The 19,177-nt window shown below is 33.2% G+C and overlaps 1 protein-coding gene across 2 annotated transcripts in view; it reads left to right on the top strand.

Annotated features, from left to right (window-relative positions):
• LOC125068641 (echinoderm microtubule-associated protein-like 2) overlaps window positions 1-19,177 on the top strand; it is a 60,728-nt gene that overhangs the window by 6,774 nt on the left and 34,777 nt on the right. For both annotated transcript variants that reach the window (XM_047677892.1, XM_047677893.1), the window contains exon 2: window positions 7,629-7,725. In XM_047677892.1, the coding sequence (XP_047533848.1) occupies window positions 7,659-7,725 (67 nt within the window). In that variant the 5' untranslated portion in view covers window positions 7,629-7,658. The remainder of the gene's footprint in view (window positions 1-7,628; window positions 7,726-19,177) is intronic.

The raw sequence follows: 19,177 nt of genomic DNA on the forward strand, positions 1-19,177 counted from the left end.
TTGAATAAAAAAGTAAACTCAAGTAAATAGCCCGTAATTGTTGGATAATGAAGCAAAGACCATGCTGCTATACTGCCATATTTAAGCCAATTTATTATGTATAATTTCATGTCTCAGATCGTTTACCGAATGATGCAGATCTTTGTCAATGTATTCTTTTACCATTGAGTTTTAATTTATATGAAAAATAAAGCTTACAAAAATTAAAAACAAAACAAATATCAAATTTATTTTTATAATTATTTATGACGTCACTTACTATGCCCGACTTTTGTCCCTTTATCTTTTAATAGTAGTTGCTTGGAAGAGATTACTCTAAGATAATACTGATATATTATCTGATAAGGCCTTTGCACGTTTAATAGTTTTGTAAACTTTGTCATAAATAATAAATATAGAAAATCTAACTTATTACTCTACTATTAAAAAATACTTAAACGATTGAGTTAAACATTTTATTATATGAAATATGTACAAACATACACTTGAAGAAATATAATAATATATAATCATTAATCATGTTAATTAAACTGGAGCATGCAAACTAGTTTGTTGCGTTATTTAAAATATTTCATTTATAAAACATTTACGAGCTACCCGACGTCACACGAGTAAAATAGCGGTATTTATTGTAAGTCTCCAGTCCTTAACAAAATCTTAGTCTGAACTATTTAATTGTTCATTATACATTGATGTGGTTTCTAGTGGGTTGTGGTATCTAGTGGCTAAGTAAAAGATCTCGAGGGTTTGAACCAATGTTGGACCGATTAAAAGTTATTGGGTTTTTCTAGCGAAAAAATCTCAGTAAAAGCATGGAGTGTGGAAATTGAGAGTGTACACTCCCGTTCCTCGTAAAGCAAGTAATGCGGTTAGTCTTGCGCCTGAATTGTCCTTTCCTGTCCCATCGAATTATGAGAGGGAATAGAGAGTATACTTGTATTTGTGCACACTGAAATTAACGACTCGTAAAATTTCTTATTAGTAATTACGAAACATTTAAATAGTTCATAAATAAAAATGCCAAAGTATGACCTCTGCGTCTGACGAGTTACTTTTACTCGCACAGATCAATTAGTGTAGAAGAAATGACATGTGTTATTCAGTGTGAGTATCGATTAAGGATCCTCTCAAACACATTAGAAAAAAAGAAGATTTAATTAAATAGTTTTAATGAGGTCCAATTAAGAACCGACTATATTTGTTATACATAATTTTACGACTAAGTAATGTGAACAATTAGCTTTAAATAATAACTTTAGAAGTATTCTATTACATGTATGTATAAATATATATTTAAAATTTATTCTAATTGAAATCTTTAAAGTACAAACATACCATGCTTGCAATTTAGTAAATCAAATTTATGATTGATGCCATTTTTACAAACACTCAGTGTTCCAAGGCGAGTGAATGTCAAGTGTTATAACAGTGCCGGTTCGATTCCCGTGTAGCACTACTTTCGCCATCACATTTCCATACAATAGTATATCGCGTCATTAGATGAGAATGATAAACTGATTATACTTTTATCATTGTTTTGTTCCTCTCGAAATAAAGTAGCAGTTATATACATAAATAATATAATTTAAGTATGCTTTGTACATACTTTTGATATCTAAGCATATTAACCGAAGATTGCGATTGAACCAGAGCAAGCACGGTTTACGATGAAATTTGCATTTATTTCGAATGAGATTCTGCCGCATGTGTAACTACAGTGTGGTGGAATAAGTTCTATACCTTGGCCTGAACAAGAGAAAATATCTTTGATTAGCTGTGAAGCATATACAAACTGTTTAATGACAGGTATGTTGGAATGCACCCAAAATTATCTCAAGACTAAATATTCTCCTAGGAGCTTTAGTTTTATTCGATATTAAAATACTCGTTACTCAAAATAAGTAAACTGAAGAGTACCATTGTTGCCCTTGTTAAATAAATAAACGTTTTTAATTAAGGTGTTTTTTTTTTATTAGAACGACGAAAGGGTGCAGTTTTTAACTTAATGCGCCGTAAAACATACGAGCTAACATATTATGACCTTGTGCCCGTAATGACACTGGCTCACTCACGAACGGCAGAATTAATGAGTGAGTGGTATCTACCTAGATGACCCTGCACTAAGCCCTCGAGTTTATATTAAAGTCTGTGACATACCTTTTAAGAAGCTTACCCGTAATACCTAATCTGTATGTTTGGGATTAAAATTAATTCAAAGGATTTTATATATACGTTGCATTTTGACCCTTATGCATAGATGTATTAAGAGCCATAACAGGTTGACTTAAACAAACAATTACTTACGATACGAAGAGGCGCCATGTTTTTTTTTTAAATTCCTCTGGGCTCAATGCACTGCGCCGACGCTGCGCCTACATTATCCTAGATTAGGGTTACCATGACAATGGTATTTTAATTAAGTCTTAATTAAAAATATATTTCCTTTATTATTTCTTCTAAAGAATAATTCAGATATAGTTGTCAGATAGATGTAATTTAAGATGTGATTATGTCCTTCTCGCCGATTGGTTGGATGAACGGAGACTGGCCAAATAAACATGACATATTAAAGTGCAAAAGATTAATTTTTCACTTTAATAATATAATAGATCAAAGCGTACTCATGCGCAGGCGTAGACGGCCAATCGGCAAATGTAATGGTTATAATACGTTTCGTAAAAATTATCAATAAAAAAAAATCTAAATCGCACGTGCATATTCTAGTCGTATTTAATATACCGTATCCATATATTAAATATACGTTGTATGATTGTCAGACTTCGGCAACCTATTCCCAGTTAGCATACGTTCACCGTGGGTTCATGTCTCGTGACGCAACAACGCGCATCTAACGTTAAGTCACACCAAGTCTTTATAAAGACAGAACTTATCGACCCTAACAAGCGAAGCGAGGACAATCAAGACATAAACATTTGATCTTGGAAGCTATACGATGCGATGAAAAAATATGAGCCATATGTTTTTAAATTCCGCTAATAAAACCGAGATGGCCCAGTGGTTAGAACGCGTGCATCTTAACCGATGATTTCGGGTTCAAACCCAGGCAGGCACCACTGAAATTTCATGTGCTTAATTTGTGTTTATAATTCATCTCGTGCTCGGCGGTGAAGGAAAACATCGTGAGGAAACCTGCATCTGTCTAATTTCAACGAAATTCAGCCACATGTGTATTCCGCCAACCCGCATTGGAGCAGCGTGGTGGAATATGCTCCAAACCTTCTCCTCAAAGGGAGAGGAGGCCTTTATCCCAGCAGTGGGACATTTACGGGCTGCTAATGTAAAAAATGTAAATAAAACCGTGTCTGCCCTACATACTCCGGTAGACAAATCTTCGTTGATTATCGCCATGGTCAAAGTAACTCTTAAATTATCTAAATAATCAGATCATTATAAATAGCCAAAACCTTCAAGTAGTTTTGTGCTAAACATCTCATTAATTGTTTTAATACTGCCGAATTCAACTGTTTTTGAGAATGCTTATACTGGCTGCTGTCCGCCACCATATGAGTTGTGATAAAGAACTGTTGGTACATATGTATTTGTGCTTAGAACAAACATTTGTAGCATCCTATACGCATCGCTTGATATAGGGTATTGTTATTGTTGTTTCAACAACAACATACAAATTATCTTATAAGAACTACAGTTGCTAAAAAACTGGGATGTTATGGAGCTCCGTTAACGTAACCGAAAAAATCGGATAAACCGTATCTGCAACCTTAAAATAGTATTAATATTAATCAGCTTTCTCTGGCGGTTTTTCCCAACCGATACAACTAGGAAACCTTTAAACATTTCTTTAAGGCCGGCAACGCATCCGCAAGCCCCCTGGTGTTGCAGATGTCCATGGGCGGTGGTAGTCACTTTCCATCATGTGAGGCTCCTACTCGTTTTCCACCAATAAATAAAAAAAAATCATATATCCGTATCGATATCTAGAACCGAATTTATAAATCCATAACATCACTGCATAAAAAGTTTGCAAGGGACTTAACCCCAATCCTCCTCATCCGGAAACCAATATATAATAATCAAACACTATAAATACATATATTTACATCAATATCAAATCTAAAATACGTGAAGGTCGTTCGTTATCTAAATGGCGCGTGATAACAATGATAAGAGTATTATGAAATATTTTAGCTTCAGCTGTATAATAAATTAAAACAGATATGCACGATAGAAACCGAACTTATTTAATCGATAATAACAACACTCATTCGACAACAAATATCCATTATATTTATCAGCCAATTAAATGATTATTTATTATTAAAATTAGTATCTTTAATAATAAATAATTATGTTTAATTAGAAAGAAATAGAGAAATGTTTATTTAGAAAAAGTATAAAAAATAATTTGTATATTAAGTTATAACTCATAATCCACACAAAAAAAGGAAAAAAAATAAAAAAGAAATTTGGTAAACGATGATAGTAATCGTAGTATAAATAGTAACTGTAGATTTTTTAGTCCAGAAGACCGAAATTGCGATTCAACGAGGAAATGCTGCTTGCATTCTTGCCACTATACGACGCGATCATGATTCGTAATTATTTTTAGCAACTATTTTTAATTTTTATTTATACATAAGGCCTTCATGTAGATAATTCTTACGTACACAAGTGATATTATATGATATTGTATTTAATAACAACATGAAAAGAAATAAATACAACAATAATTGATAGCACAGTGACGTCGCTGCAATTATTAATTTCATCCGTCAAAAATAGAAAAACCTCTAGAACTGAATAGCTTTTTCGATTTTTGAATTCGACTTTAAGAATAAACTCGAAACTCACAGCAAAACACGAGTCAGGAGGTGATTGCGGCCTTGATTGTAATAATTATTGCATTTAAAGGATACACGAATCAAAAGAGCGTATGATTTCAAGTCGACTTTCACGAGTGTGTGTGTGATTCTCAAGTATATTATATGATACATATGTGATATACGTATAAACAAATTCTGGTTAATGTAATGATGTTATTATACAGCTTCGATTATTGATAAAAAAAATTTTGGCTATTAATCAATTGCATATTTCAATCCAGGATGGAGTAAAAATAAACAAACCATAGACTAACTTATTCTACGCGATTTACTTATAGCTCAGCTTTATCATGCAATACAATCTGTTCTTGATTAGAGATGACTGAAAGACAGTTGCATGTGGCGGAGATGAGAATGCTGAGAGGAATGTGGTGTTTCGCGAATGGATAGAGTAAAGATTGAGTACATAAGGGGAAGTTTGAAAGTGGCACCGGTAACAGAGAAGCTATGTGGAAACCGGCTGTCATGGTATGGGCATGTTACGCGGGGGAATGAGGACCATGTTGTGAAGAAGGTCTTGAGCATGGATATGGGTGGATATAGAGGTTGGGGACAACCAAAGAAACGATAGATGGATTGTGTGAAAGACGATATGGTTAGAAAGAATGTTACTTGTGAGATGACGTCCGACAGAGAAGTATGGAAGAAGAAGACATGCTGCGCCGACCCAAAGCAAAATTGGGATAAGGATAGGAGGATGATGACGACAATCTGTTCTTGATTATGTTTAGTTATGGGACCACACTATTTCACTTAATTCATTTATTATTTTACTTCCAAAGTTCCGATAGAAAATTTGCCGACATTGAAGACATAATTCTTTCGCGAATCCATATTATCAAAATTTTTGATCAAGACACTTGATGTCGAAGTCATCTTGCACACAAGCTCTTATATATTTATGTCCAAGTATAATAAATCAAAATAATATGTGATATAAGCAATTGATCAATTACTCCATATAACGACCCTGTCTGGTCATTGTAACGGGCAATTGATTGAAATAACACGAGGTCAAAATATAACTTACGATAATGGATCATATTTCAATGATAATAAAATACACAATGCAATACGATCGAGATCTGCATTGATACGGCTCTTTGGTAAAATGTAATAAAATAATTAAGTTGTTATACGGTTTCCTATATTTATATATATACCGCAATATATTTCAATCACAGGAGGAGTGCAGCAACGTGGACAATTTGTTGACGCGATATCATCGGTCGAGCTTTTAAATAATCTTGGATATTTGATGTTGTCTTAGATTTTCGCGATTATTACACATTGAAATAAAACTAGTTTTTAACGGATTTAATCGCGTATATTAATTATTTTAACATCCCGACGTTTCGAGCACTTTGCAGTGTTCGTGGTCACGGGCAGACTAAGGTGACATTTGTCTGTTCGAATTACAAAAGAAATATTAGTTAGTTGTAAATGGTTTGGATATAGTAATACTAAACTGGATAATCCTGTTAAATAAAAAGGTATCACGGGGTCAATGCCTGCTTATCAATTATGGGTACATTTTGTATAGACGCATTACGATGTTTTATTTTTTTTGTATTTGGCTAGTATTTCAAATTGTTTGGTTCGGCCAAATGTTGGTCAGGAGTGCATTATTCTTACCTAAGGGGCATAATTCTACAGTGCTGCCAGCTGCTGTATTTTGTATAATTTAAAATATATATATCGTGATATTTATTTAAATATAAATACACATATATGCATAACGATTTATGTAAGATATACAGGTTTTCCATTACATGCTAGCTCATACAATATCCGTATTAAAATCATGCAATAATTTCAACATTAATTACATTACAGTAATCATGTTACGTTATGTAACGTAAATATTATTGTATTTTTCTTTTTTTTAAATGTCATTCTTGTCTTTCATGAGCGTATAATATTCTGCCAATGCGTTGGTAACTTTTTGTTTTGTAATTGCAAGGTATCCGTTAATGTTCAATTAAAGCCATTTGAGCACGATATAATATTTTATTAATTTGACTTTTATATAATTTGGTTTCACGTTGATCACGTGACCCGTTAACTTTTCCTCCTAAAGCTACAGTCATATATACGCTTCATTAACAAAGTCAGCTTTAATAGACCTCTGAAGCGTTTGTATTTTTCATAAAATAACTCCGTTTATAAAGTACTCAGCTTCATCCATTAAGTTTTTTTTTTATATTTGATCATTTAGTCTATTGTATAAGCCCGATTCTTAATTCAAAACCATAAAATATTCTTTATTTATCAGGATCATAAGGGCACTTTGAATCGCCATCTATTCAATGTAAGGCTAGTAACACCGTTTCAGGGATAACCTTCTATTGATTAGATTAGGTTCAAATAACACTGATAAACATTTAGTTCCATTTACAGTTTTGTCAATGAAACAAAAAGAAAAAAAAACTGTAATTAAATAATTGTAACACAACGGTATGTTATTCATTCAAAAATTACGAACCGCGAATTTCACTCTGAATTCATATAATTTTATAGTTCAGCGTTCAGACAACAATGCAGTATTGTTGATAACGAGCAGAAAGTTCATAGTGATTCATACAACAGTTATATTTTTATGTCCGGTTCCGTATTAATAAAAAATTAACAGCTGGGTTAAGCCTCTTTTAAGGAGATGTAGTTAATCGACGATGCTTCTATGCGGTTTGGATTAAGGCAGATTTTCATCTGAAATATGTATGTTTAGTTTACATTTTATTAATTTTAGTTTCATTTGGTTCACAGATAGTCGCTATGCAGTATTGACACGGCGTGATGATGAGGCTCGAGGCGTCAGAGAAACAGCACCGCTACCACAACCTGTTGGACGACGATCATGCGAGTAAGTACACTATTCGATACAACACCGGTACGCAAATTTAGTCGTGAATATAATTAAACTCATCAGTCATCTATACAGATATTATTCGAAAAAGGAATTAATTCTCTTCCACTCGGTGGTAGGGCTTTGTGCAAGCCCGTCTGGGTAGGTACCACCCACTCATCAGATATTCTACCGCCAAATAACAGTACTCTGTATTGTTGTGTTCCGGTTAGAAGGGTGAGTAAGCCAGTGTAATCACAGGCACAAGGGACATAACATCTTAGTTCCCAAGGTTGGTGGCGCATAGGTAATGTAAGGAATGGTTAATATTTCTTACAGCGCCTTTGTCTATGGGCGGTGGTGACCACTTAACATCAGGTGGCCCATATGCTCGTCAACCAACCAATGCCATAAAAAAAAAAAAAAAAATTTTCTACAAATAAATGCTCGTATACCTCTCCATAAACTTTTTTATCTGTGATTACATATAAGACGGCCGAGGCTTAAAGGTCAAATGTCATGTGACCACGATGTCTTTTAAATACAAATTATCTTAGTTACAGTTACATATGTGGCCAACACGTTTATGTTTTACATAACATACGTGTACGCTTTACATAATCGTTAACCAAAGCTAATTATTAAGAAACAAAAGTCACTCGATGTTCAAACTGATCGTAAATGTTTAAATGTTGATACGATCATACGTTATGTTTATAGGATATTCGATGTATCCTTTAATCGATATAATTATTGAAGTAAAGTTAAATCACTATCTGTTATTTCTCGATTTAATTCTCCGTTGAGTTAGTGAATTTATAGCTTATCCCCGTCCAAGCGCTGTCTTGCCTGCGCAGTTAAACGTGCACAGTAAATACTAAACAACAGACGGAGCACGAATACTGCCTTCATTGTACGAGTGAGATCGCGCAAAACCTCAGTCTTGATGGCGCGATTTATGGTGTCAAATACATCTATAATGCGAACAACCATATATATATTTAGAATGTTTATTATTTCATTATATACCATTGAATAAACAAACAAGCGACGCCATAGCTGCTCATTATTATAGGCTTCTCAAAAGTAATATAATATTGTAACATCTGTATAATTCAGTATGATTGTGTTAACTGAAAACTGTGCAAATCGACCTTTAGCAGGTCAATGATGTTTCTGTCCTCTCGCAGGCGTTTACCTGCGCAAACTGGTCTGTACAGGCGATACAGCATAAGTGGTGGGACCATTACAAAATAGCCTTCAATTCATATAGAATTCTTCTTTCATAAAGGAGCTATAACAAAAAATACATTACATTTTTTATTTCTCTATGGTCAATGTTTCCATTACGTAAACTCATTACCCCTTTGCTTGAATTCGTGTAAAAACTATACGATCATCGTTATAATGACGTAGGTATATAACAAGAACATAATGCGCTAAGCATTAAATTGTGTATTATTGTTTTTATTCGATTAGACATTTATTGCACGACCCTGGAACATGCCGATCCAAAAAAAACATTATTTCGGCAACTAATTTTATTATTATACCCTATATATTTCACGGAATCAAGATAGCTTGAATACCGTTCTAAGGTTATTAAATAAGGACCCTTTCTGTACGTTTTAAATAAAATGAAATGATTTAAGCCCATAGAAACGCATAAATTTATCAAAATATTCCAAAGCCAAGTGTGAAACCAAATATAACATGCGATTTCACTAATTGACTCAACATTTTTTTTTATAATTATTTTGTGAATACAATTATTTTAAAAAAATCTTACTCAGTTTTGTTGTTTAATTTTATTTCAAAAACGATTGATAAAAGTTTAACTAGCGATTCATTCATTATTAATCATCATTAACAAAGTTTTCTTATTGACCGCTGAAAGGTATAGACATGATAAAATTTACTAGGTACAAAGTATGGCCAAACGTTCTCAAGTAAAAGTCCTATTAACATTCAGAGCAGATTCCGTCCTAAATACCACCGAACGTTGCGGATCTATGTCGTAATTTTAAATCGAAAGCTTTAATTCCTCCATGTACAATGGATTTATAAATTTATTTTAGTTTAAATACGAAGTCATTTATTGAAAATTTATACAAATAATAAATAAATAATAAACTAAATGTCATAAAATGAAATTCAAAGTAAAGTTACGGTACATATAAATAAACATACAAATTTAAACGAGATACATTCGTCAGTTAAACTGATCTAAGTTTAAGCTGAGATTATTACGTTACTTAGAAATGCACTTTCAAATGGTATCAAACTATTAGCGCGAATGAATAGGTAAGTGCTATTAAAAGTACCTCAAAGACCTTGCATTATTAAATCAAGTGCTTTTTTATTGTTGTTAAATTATTGTTAGTACCCATCGCCCTTAGACACTGGCGCTGTAAGAAATATTAACATTCAACCTTAGGAACTAAAATGTTATGTCCCTTGTACCTATACTAATTTACTCACCCTTCAAACCAAAGCAAAACATAACAATACTAAGCTACACAAAGCCCTAACACCAAGCATTTTATTGACAATGTATATTTTTCAGCCTGAATTGTAATAGACGACTTAATATAGACTACCGCTTTATAAACATTCTTCAATCAATTTACAAAACAATTTCGTATGCTAAGTATCTCTTCGGAATTTCTCTAATACAATAGATACTGAGTTGTGACACACGAACTCTATTACAATACAATGAAGGCGTGAAAAGTTAGTGTTGTGTTACACGTGGGAATTTGCATTCAGTGACGCCGATCGTGCGAATTAATATACTTTTTAATTTATTTATAATATCAGGAGTAACGTTATTTATGTATGCTAATGTATAAACAGTTATCTGGTATTGCAACATACATAATAACTCAAATATACCACTAGAATATGATCAAGTTTCTTCTGATATGTGCAAACTGATATTTTTCATAATTAAATAAAAAAATACGTCGAACAAAGTGGAGTTGTTTTTTAGTTTTACCCAATATTTTCTTATGCTTAATTTGTGATTAAAATTCGAAGATGAATGAAAATCGTGTGGCAACTTTGATGCAGCGGATGGAATTTAGCCAAATGAGTTCTTACAGATCAACACTAACCATTACGGTAGAACATTTGACGGATTGTTCCCGTAAATAAGTGTTTGTCTATAGCGATATAATCTACTTTATTTTTTATAAATTACACACATGTCATAAGCCTATAAATTTTATGCTATTTTAATCAAAGTACAATGTAACTTATCATATTTCGAAGAGATTTAAATTTCTAGGGATTTTAAATATGAATATTGAATATGATTTATAGTAATTATCTTTCTGGAAAAGTTATTATGTATTATGTTTATTATAATTGGAAATAGAGCGGAACGTAAACGTAGCGTATTGTAATACATAGTGTTACCAATTAATTATTTTTTTTTGCTGTAATTTATGTTTTATTATATTCAACACCTTTATACTCCACTCATTCATCTCGTTGAAAAATTAACTCTTCTATTTCAGACTCATTACTCAATTAGCTGTTTTTTATATTAAGTCGAATGTTACCAATTTAAAAAGTGAGCTAATAAAACCTCTTTTAAATGTTACCCTTATATCTATACCAAGTCGTGTTTGGCTCTATATAATGGCCACACCTGACTTCCGGCTAATGACATCCGGTGTTTTGTGCTCGGGAACCCGTGGCGTCACGCTTGGCTGATCGGCTGTGGGCTTCCATGCAATTTATATATTAAAAAAATAAACTGGAATTTTCCGGTACAAATTGAGATATCATTACATAAGAAAGACATATGTTTATGATGTTGTTTAATTTTAAAATTGGAACTGACTAGACTGATAGCAAAAGAAACTCAGATTACTTTTCAATTAAAAACTCTTTTAAAAAAATTACTGTTTTCGATCATTGTAATAACATTATATCGATGTTATTATTACTTTATCACATAATAACATGCAAGCTTTGTATTTATGCGTATTTTTGACAGAAATAAATTATTCTATTAATTAAAATTAGGTATATCGTTTCTAAACGGAACGTGCAGGGTTTTTTTTGGCCACGACCTATATTTATCACTATAGAAAATACATTACAAAAATTTTAATTGATGGTATTGTATTTATGTGTACAAATATCTATCCGCCCTCATGTTGCCAGTAATACATGAAGCTACTATTGTTACAAGCTATTATGACGATTAGCGACCCTGGCCCGCCATGATGGCAAAATGGCGCCGCGTGACGCGTGACTCGTGCATAGATCCAAGATACAATTGATTGTCATCATGAAGAGCCTTCTTGGAAACTTTAGATCAATGTTGTCTATTTTTAGTATGCAAAAATCCTAGTTACAGATAACAAATTAATACAAAAAAATTAAATGTTATTTTATGTTAACTATGAAATAACATCCTATCTCACTAATGGGCCAAGTTCTCTCCGTTTTTAGAAGGTTTGTTTGGCACCACGTTGATCCAATGCAAGTTACGCATGTGGCATATTTTTGTCCAACTCTAACCGGTTTCATTACGTCCTTTCCCTTAACTGCCGAGTACTAGACGAATTATAAACACTAATTAAGCGCATTGAATTTCAATGATACTTGCCTGTAAGTTCGTATTCATAGATTTCGTTATCCGAACTCATACATATATTATTAATAACGATAAATCTCATAAGAATCTTTATATTAAATGTATTAGCCAATTGCAGCCAAGTCATTTAAGAGAAATTCCTTCAAACAAAGTTGTAACTAGTACCTAGTGTGACATAAGGGGCCATTCATTTATTACGTAAGACTATAATCGCTTGTTTTTGACACCCCTACCCTGCCTATTATAAGAAAAAATAAGAATAGGCCGACCCCCTCCGCCCATGTTTAATATTTATTACGTAAGAATCTCAAGGAAAAAATTTAAAACACGTTTGGTTTTTGGTTGTTTCAAAGAATCAATTTTTTGAAATCAATTAACTTTGCGCATTTTTTTGATCTTACGTAGGAACTATCGAGACTCTTTTCCACCCCCTTGTAAGAAAACATAAGACACAGTCGACGAACCCCCCCCCCCCCCCTAAATCGTCTTACGTAATAAATGAATGGCCCCTAAGCAAACCTGCTAAGTCACAATACGAGATGAACAATAATTGCTGTAACTTGTAGAATCAATGATAACACGTAGGTTGAGTATCTAGTTCATTGAGTAACATTGAATGACAATTTATTCATTCACTTCAAGACCTATTAATCTCTAGAATGTTTCTAGAACGATTTGAATAATTATTATATGAATAAGTATTCATAGTGCGTTCTAGATCATTATAGATCTTGTACGTAATTAGACTTACTACGTAGTTTACTATTCGAACCTATAAAGATGAGCTTGGAATTTCTTAACCTTGAGTTTGTTTTCAAGTAGCCGTACATTTTAGTTTTACAAGACGTTACGCTACAACTTTGTACTCTTAAGATTAGTTATTATATATTGCAACATTGAAATAATTTAACTCAAGACATCGTGATTACCTTTATAAGGACTTTTTTTGTCACGCAGGGAAACCTTGAGAACGCTACACGGCCCCTGAAACGAGAATCGGGAAAATAAATATTTATATAATTGTGTGCCACATATTCACAAACACAGGTGTGCAGAGGCGTATACTCACAATTCGATGGAACGATAGTTCAACGGATAGTTCAGACGCAGAAAAAATGGCTTTACTTGTTTCCGTTAGCGCTGGGGTAAACACTGTCAACTTCAAAAGTTTTGTAATTATAATGGATCACCTGATGATAAGTGATTACTTATATGCATTAACACTAAAATATCAACCATCCCTTATATCGTTAAGGTTCTAACTTTGGAAAATTGTTATGTCCGTTGCGCCTATAGTGACACTTACTTAGTCTCCTCCGGAAAACAACAATACAAATTATTGCTGTTTGGCGGTAGAATATCTAATGTACGATACCCACCTAAACTCCACTACCATGTAAACCCAGTGATGTTACTGAGAATGTATTGTCATAAATTTCCAGGCCACTAGACATACGACCAAGTAACAAATATTTAATTGTCACATACTTAGTCCCTTATTTGAAACTAATAAACAAAAGTAATCTTTTTTTTACGAAATAGTATTCAACGATACCTTAAATTGACCATTTCATTACTAGACGTGGCAAGGTCACGACTTAACCGGTACGTTCATTAGCGCTGGCCGGCGTCAGATGAACAGTTTCATCAGGGTGACGAAACGTGATCTATCGATTTGTAAACCGGTTCTGGTTAAACCACCGATGAGGTAACTAGCTTGTTTGAACCTAGACTAATTGTAAAATTATTGTAAAGGCAAGGCAAGTCATAACGATTACTTAAATAAAGATTATTATTACAAAATAAACGTTTAGGTATTTAATAAAAACAATACAAATTTATGATATGTCAACAAACTTTGATAGAAGATGGCGAAGTTTTAGCGCAGCAGTGGGTAATTCACTAGCCATTATCTTCCTTTGTTACCAGGGCCGGATCTACCATATGGCTTTTGGGCTTCAGCCCAGAGCCCCGTGTATTCAATCGGGCCCCAGCTAAGTCAAGTCAAAGTCAAAAATAGACGACAATGCGGAAGAATCCATAACTTTATTAAATTAAACAGATCGTATAGTTTGCATCCCTGCGAGTCCTGCAATTAATCAAACCCACTCAATTAATTTAATTCAATCGTTCAGATATGTCTTAGTTGGGGCCCTGTAAGTAGTGTTAGCCCAGGGCCCCCTAAACTTACGGTCCGGCCCTGTTTGTTACAAAGAAACAACTACGAAATCATAAATTTAAACATAGTAAATAAAACATTTATGTGTGTGTACATTGTGTTACATGTGTTGTACAATAAATAGTATTATTTCGATATGAAGTAACATCCCATGACACATCAAATACGAGAAGCGACGAAAATAATTCAAATAGCCACAATTACCATTTGCGAAAACTACAGGCACATTTAAATAAACATTACACTCCGTTGCGCCATAGTAAAGCCTTATTAGTAAGACTCAAGGTGACAATATCATCCTCAGACGGAAATACTAATATTATCATTGCTAATTGCGACCCACTACCCTATAAAGATAAGAGATCCAATAAATAACATGTTAAGCACAGTGTTCATTTTAATTAGCTCAGACGAGATCAGCGATAAACGAGAGGAAAATTAGTTTATCTTTATGTACTTTGTAATGACTAGAAAGGATACAAAATTGTCAAAAGGCTGAAAGATGAGAATTAGCCTGAGGGCACGGGCTTAATTCTTTAGAAAAACGACGTCAACCATATACCTAAACCGGTCTATTCGTAGTGACACGAAATATATCTAGACAGTGGTTCTAAAAAATTAGGGTCACCGTCTATCGTACGAGTATCTATTCGAAGGAGTGTCCAAAGATCGAGACTGTGTTGTCAAACAAAAACAAAAAATATAATTTACGTCAAAGAAACAAATTAAAAAATTGAACAGGAGCTACTTTTCGTAAGATTGTAAAAGAAAGTAGATAAAACAACAATTCATGTTTAAAATAAAATTTATCTATATCTCTTGCTGATATCGCAAAGATAAGATGGAGGTCATTCAAATGGACATAAATGTCAATGTTACATCATCGACCTTGCTGACCGAATGGGAATCAATATTTTGACCAAAAACATTTGAACGGAGCCGTCGAAATAGCCGCGATGGCTTAGTGATTGGAACACGTGTAACGTAACTAAAGTTTGCGGAAAAAATTACGTTTATTATTATAAATATAATTTTCTCGTGTTCGGTGTTAGGGATGTTAGTTTTAGATACGAAATAATTTCGAATTATCCGATTGTTTCGGATAGTTTCATTTACGAATAAATTGTATAAGATTTAATTACATAGCAATAAATTAACTTTATTTGCAAGTATTTGATATATTCACAAAATAATAACCTTAAAATCACTTAGCTACTCTCTTTATATACTTAATCACTATTCAAAAAAATATACAATATTTTTTCAGATTCGATTACAGTTTCGGATACATTTTTATTTTAGTTATCCAATGGTTCCATAACAGCTCTGCTGGGTACAGAAAAACTTCGTGAGCAAATGAAATGTGCCGGATATCCAACAACCCGCATCAAAGCAGCGCAGTGTAGTCAGCTCCAAACCTTTGACATTTGAGCGCTTCAAAGATGACTTATTTCTATAATGGGAATTCCATATTTACAAATATATTGTGGTATATCAATTGACTTATCAAATATTAATAAAGGTTGTCTTCATTGAATTATAAAGTTTATGTTAATCTAAATAACATCTTGACTTTTTGTTAAATCCTTTTCATATTCAAATTAATTTTAATTTCCGCGACCGCATATATAATAAAGATCTATAGAAACATAACATATTTGACTCATTATTAACAGCTGGCTTTAACAATTGCCTATTTAAGGTATGTTCTTTTATCAAATATATCAAATATTTACTAAAAAATATATTTCCACGCACGCGCGACGTATTCTCTGAAAAGATTTTAACCTTAAAACTGTTAGATAAAGAACCTTTTCCGCTGCCGTATTGTCGCCTTTCAGATCCCATTGCAACGCCACACGCATGCGTTTTACGCTATCACATTTAAAAGCACAAGGTTCTAAAGGATTTCACCACTTGTAATTTTCACTTTGTGCCGCCTATGATAAGGTTGCTTATGAGAATTTCCCGGTACTTGGAACCGTGTCATCGCAATATTTAATCAGCTGTGTGCTCCCAATTGATAATTTAGTTAGTGTAGCTACGTCTGCCGGTAAAACTGAAGCCGTCGTATCTATTTCCTACTTTTCGTATAGATTCAGTTGTTTTGACATTCTGGTGCTAGTGTTTGTGATAATCGAAAAGTGTGACTGAAGTCTGAAGTATGTGATATGTTGAGGTTATTCCACGTTGTCAGGGCAACTGATTTTGGGGTGCGAAGCATGTTATGTTACCCTAGTAACTAAATGATGCATTAGTGCTTAGGGGCTTGACACGCCGGTCTCGTGTTTTCCCCTCGATTCTCCGATACCATATCAGCGAGGGTTATTAGCCAATCAGATCGATAGGGAAACGATACAATTGTAAAGCGTAGTGTTGCAACCAATTATATCATATCTTGCAGTAAAATTGTTTGAAACAGTTTGAAACCCGATCCTGGCGTACAGCCAGTACATGTCGGGGTAAACAACCCCATTTACTTCATATCAAATAAATTACATTATTCCGTGCTTTTACGATGATAACCATTGTATTGGCGTGCAAATTTTAATGGGATTGCATCAAATGTCATTTGAAAAATCAATTAAAATACAAAATATTGTATGTTCAAGTAGGGTTTTTGAATAGTCACGTGTGATTAAAGTGTTAAGCGAGGTTAAGCGTGTTGTAGCGAGGAAAATCAACAAAAAATGTTAGTAGTTCTCTTTTCTTATATGAGAATCGAATTCTACGTAAAAAGTTGACTAATTATTACCAAGTATTACTTTATCTCTTAGAAGATTTAAAATAATTTCTATGTTAATTTAATTGTTTAAATATTAAATCAAAATCAAAATATTCTTTATTCAAGTAGGCTCATTAAATCTTTTTGTCATGCCTATTGAATTAAATTCAAAGCAACCACCGGTTCGGAAAGTAGATTCTACCGAGAAGAACCGGCAAGAAACGAATTAGTTACTCTTTTCCACAATTTTATTTACAGAAAGTACAATTAAATTTATTTTTTTTGATCCTGCGTATAAACCAACTAATAATAAGTGCATGCCTGTTTATCATTTATATTATGATATTATCTTGAATTTAGTATGAATATTTTTTTGTAAATGTGGAATTTTATTATAGAAATACCGTGTCCCAGGAAGGATTTATTAACTCTGCGAAGTCAGAAACTAGGTGTTATTAGTTTACCAATAACTTTCCTCCTCATGTCCGTACGATTTTTGTCTTAACTGTATTTAAATTATTATTTAGTGCAAGTTGTGGTCTCCTATAATTGAAGGAGCACACAACTTGTAACCCTTATATTGTTTTATTTTAAGAATTAATTAGTGTGTATCTTTTGTTGGAGATTCGAGAATTAAATAAATAAAATAATCGTCACCGTTTTTTTTCAAACAGATGTATATTCTTATACAAACGACTAATAAAACAAATCTTTTTATATTAAGGTCAGTATATAGTTATATCTGTAGTAATTACATTATATACTTTTTAACAGTATACAATATGCTCTGGGAAAATCCAACCAGCCTGGATATCCATTTTGCATTAAAGTTAAGCCTTTTACATATAAAATGTAGCAGGCTCGTCGTGACCTCTTTGATGTAACCCATTCGCCTTGCCAAACTATACGAATATGCGATATTGTTAACGAATTGAATATGTGAACTACTAGTTGTTGCCCGCTGCTTTGATCACGTTTGTCGTCAGATGTTGAGCTACTTTCGCATTTATAATATTAGTATAGATTATATTTTTAACGGTTGTAGTCCTTTCTGCAGGCTTATCTGTACTATATATATGCCCCGCCCACTCTTGCGTTATTCTTCCGATAAACATCAATACTTTTATACATGTGTTCCGGTTTGAATAAGTTTTGATTAATATCCGGTTACTATATTAAAAACTATTTTTACTTACGTGCGAAATAAAGACGCGTGATTCAAAATCATGTCTATAAAAACGCTTCATCAGTTTCGAAGTCTCCCTATATATGTGATCCCATCCCCAAGTAAGATTAAACCTTCACGAAAGACATGCGCTTACTTACTTACTTTTTTATACCTAAAACCGAACGACTGAAACCTGAAGAGCGAGTAACGCTGCGGGAGATAGCTAGTGTAACATAAATCCAATGAGGTACTATCCTCGCTTAGTAGCATTCGAGAAAAAACATATCAAAAACGTATATTTTCACAGCTAACCCAGTCTGATAAATATATACAAGTTTAAAATTACATTGTGATTTTCAAGTCCAAAGCATTCATTAACTAACTCACTCTGAATAAGTAGAATGGTCATTACTCTAACGTGACCTCAATTAACGTAATGTAAGGTGATTTACGAATTTTCGTGTGAATTCTAAAGGCTTTTAAGCTGATTATTTCGCTTATTTGCTATTATAATATCGCTTACTTGGAACACTTTATTTTACTAATATTAGCTTTTACAAGGTAAACTAAACAGTACCATTAACATCCAAACAATTAAAATTACATTTGTTTTTTTATTAATGTTTCGACTACTTCATCGTCTTGTGACTAGCTTATACGCACAACTACCCACCCCCCCCCTCCCTTAAGGAACGTAGCCCATGTTGATGTACAAATAGAGCTCAGTACGGAGAGGCTGATGATGCGTTATATCGACTCGATCTCGCAGCCTCTTCGACCCGTGCC

This window comes from Vanessa atalanta, chromosome 14, assembly GCF_905147765.1.
Source record: "Vanessa atalanta chromosome 14, ilVanAtal1.2, whole genome shotgun sequence".
In the NCBI taxonomy this organism is placed as follows: domain Eukaryota; kingdom Metazoa; phylum Arthropoda; class Insecta; order Lepidoptera; family Nymphalidae; genus Vanessa; species Vanessa atalanta.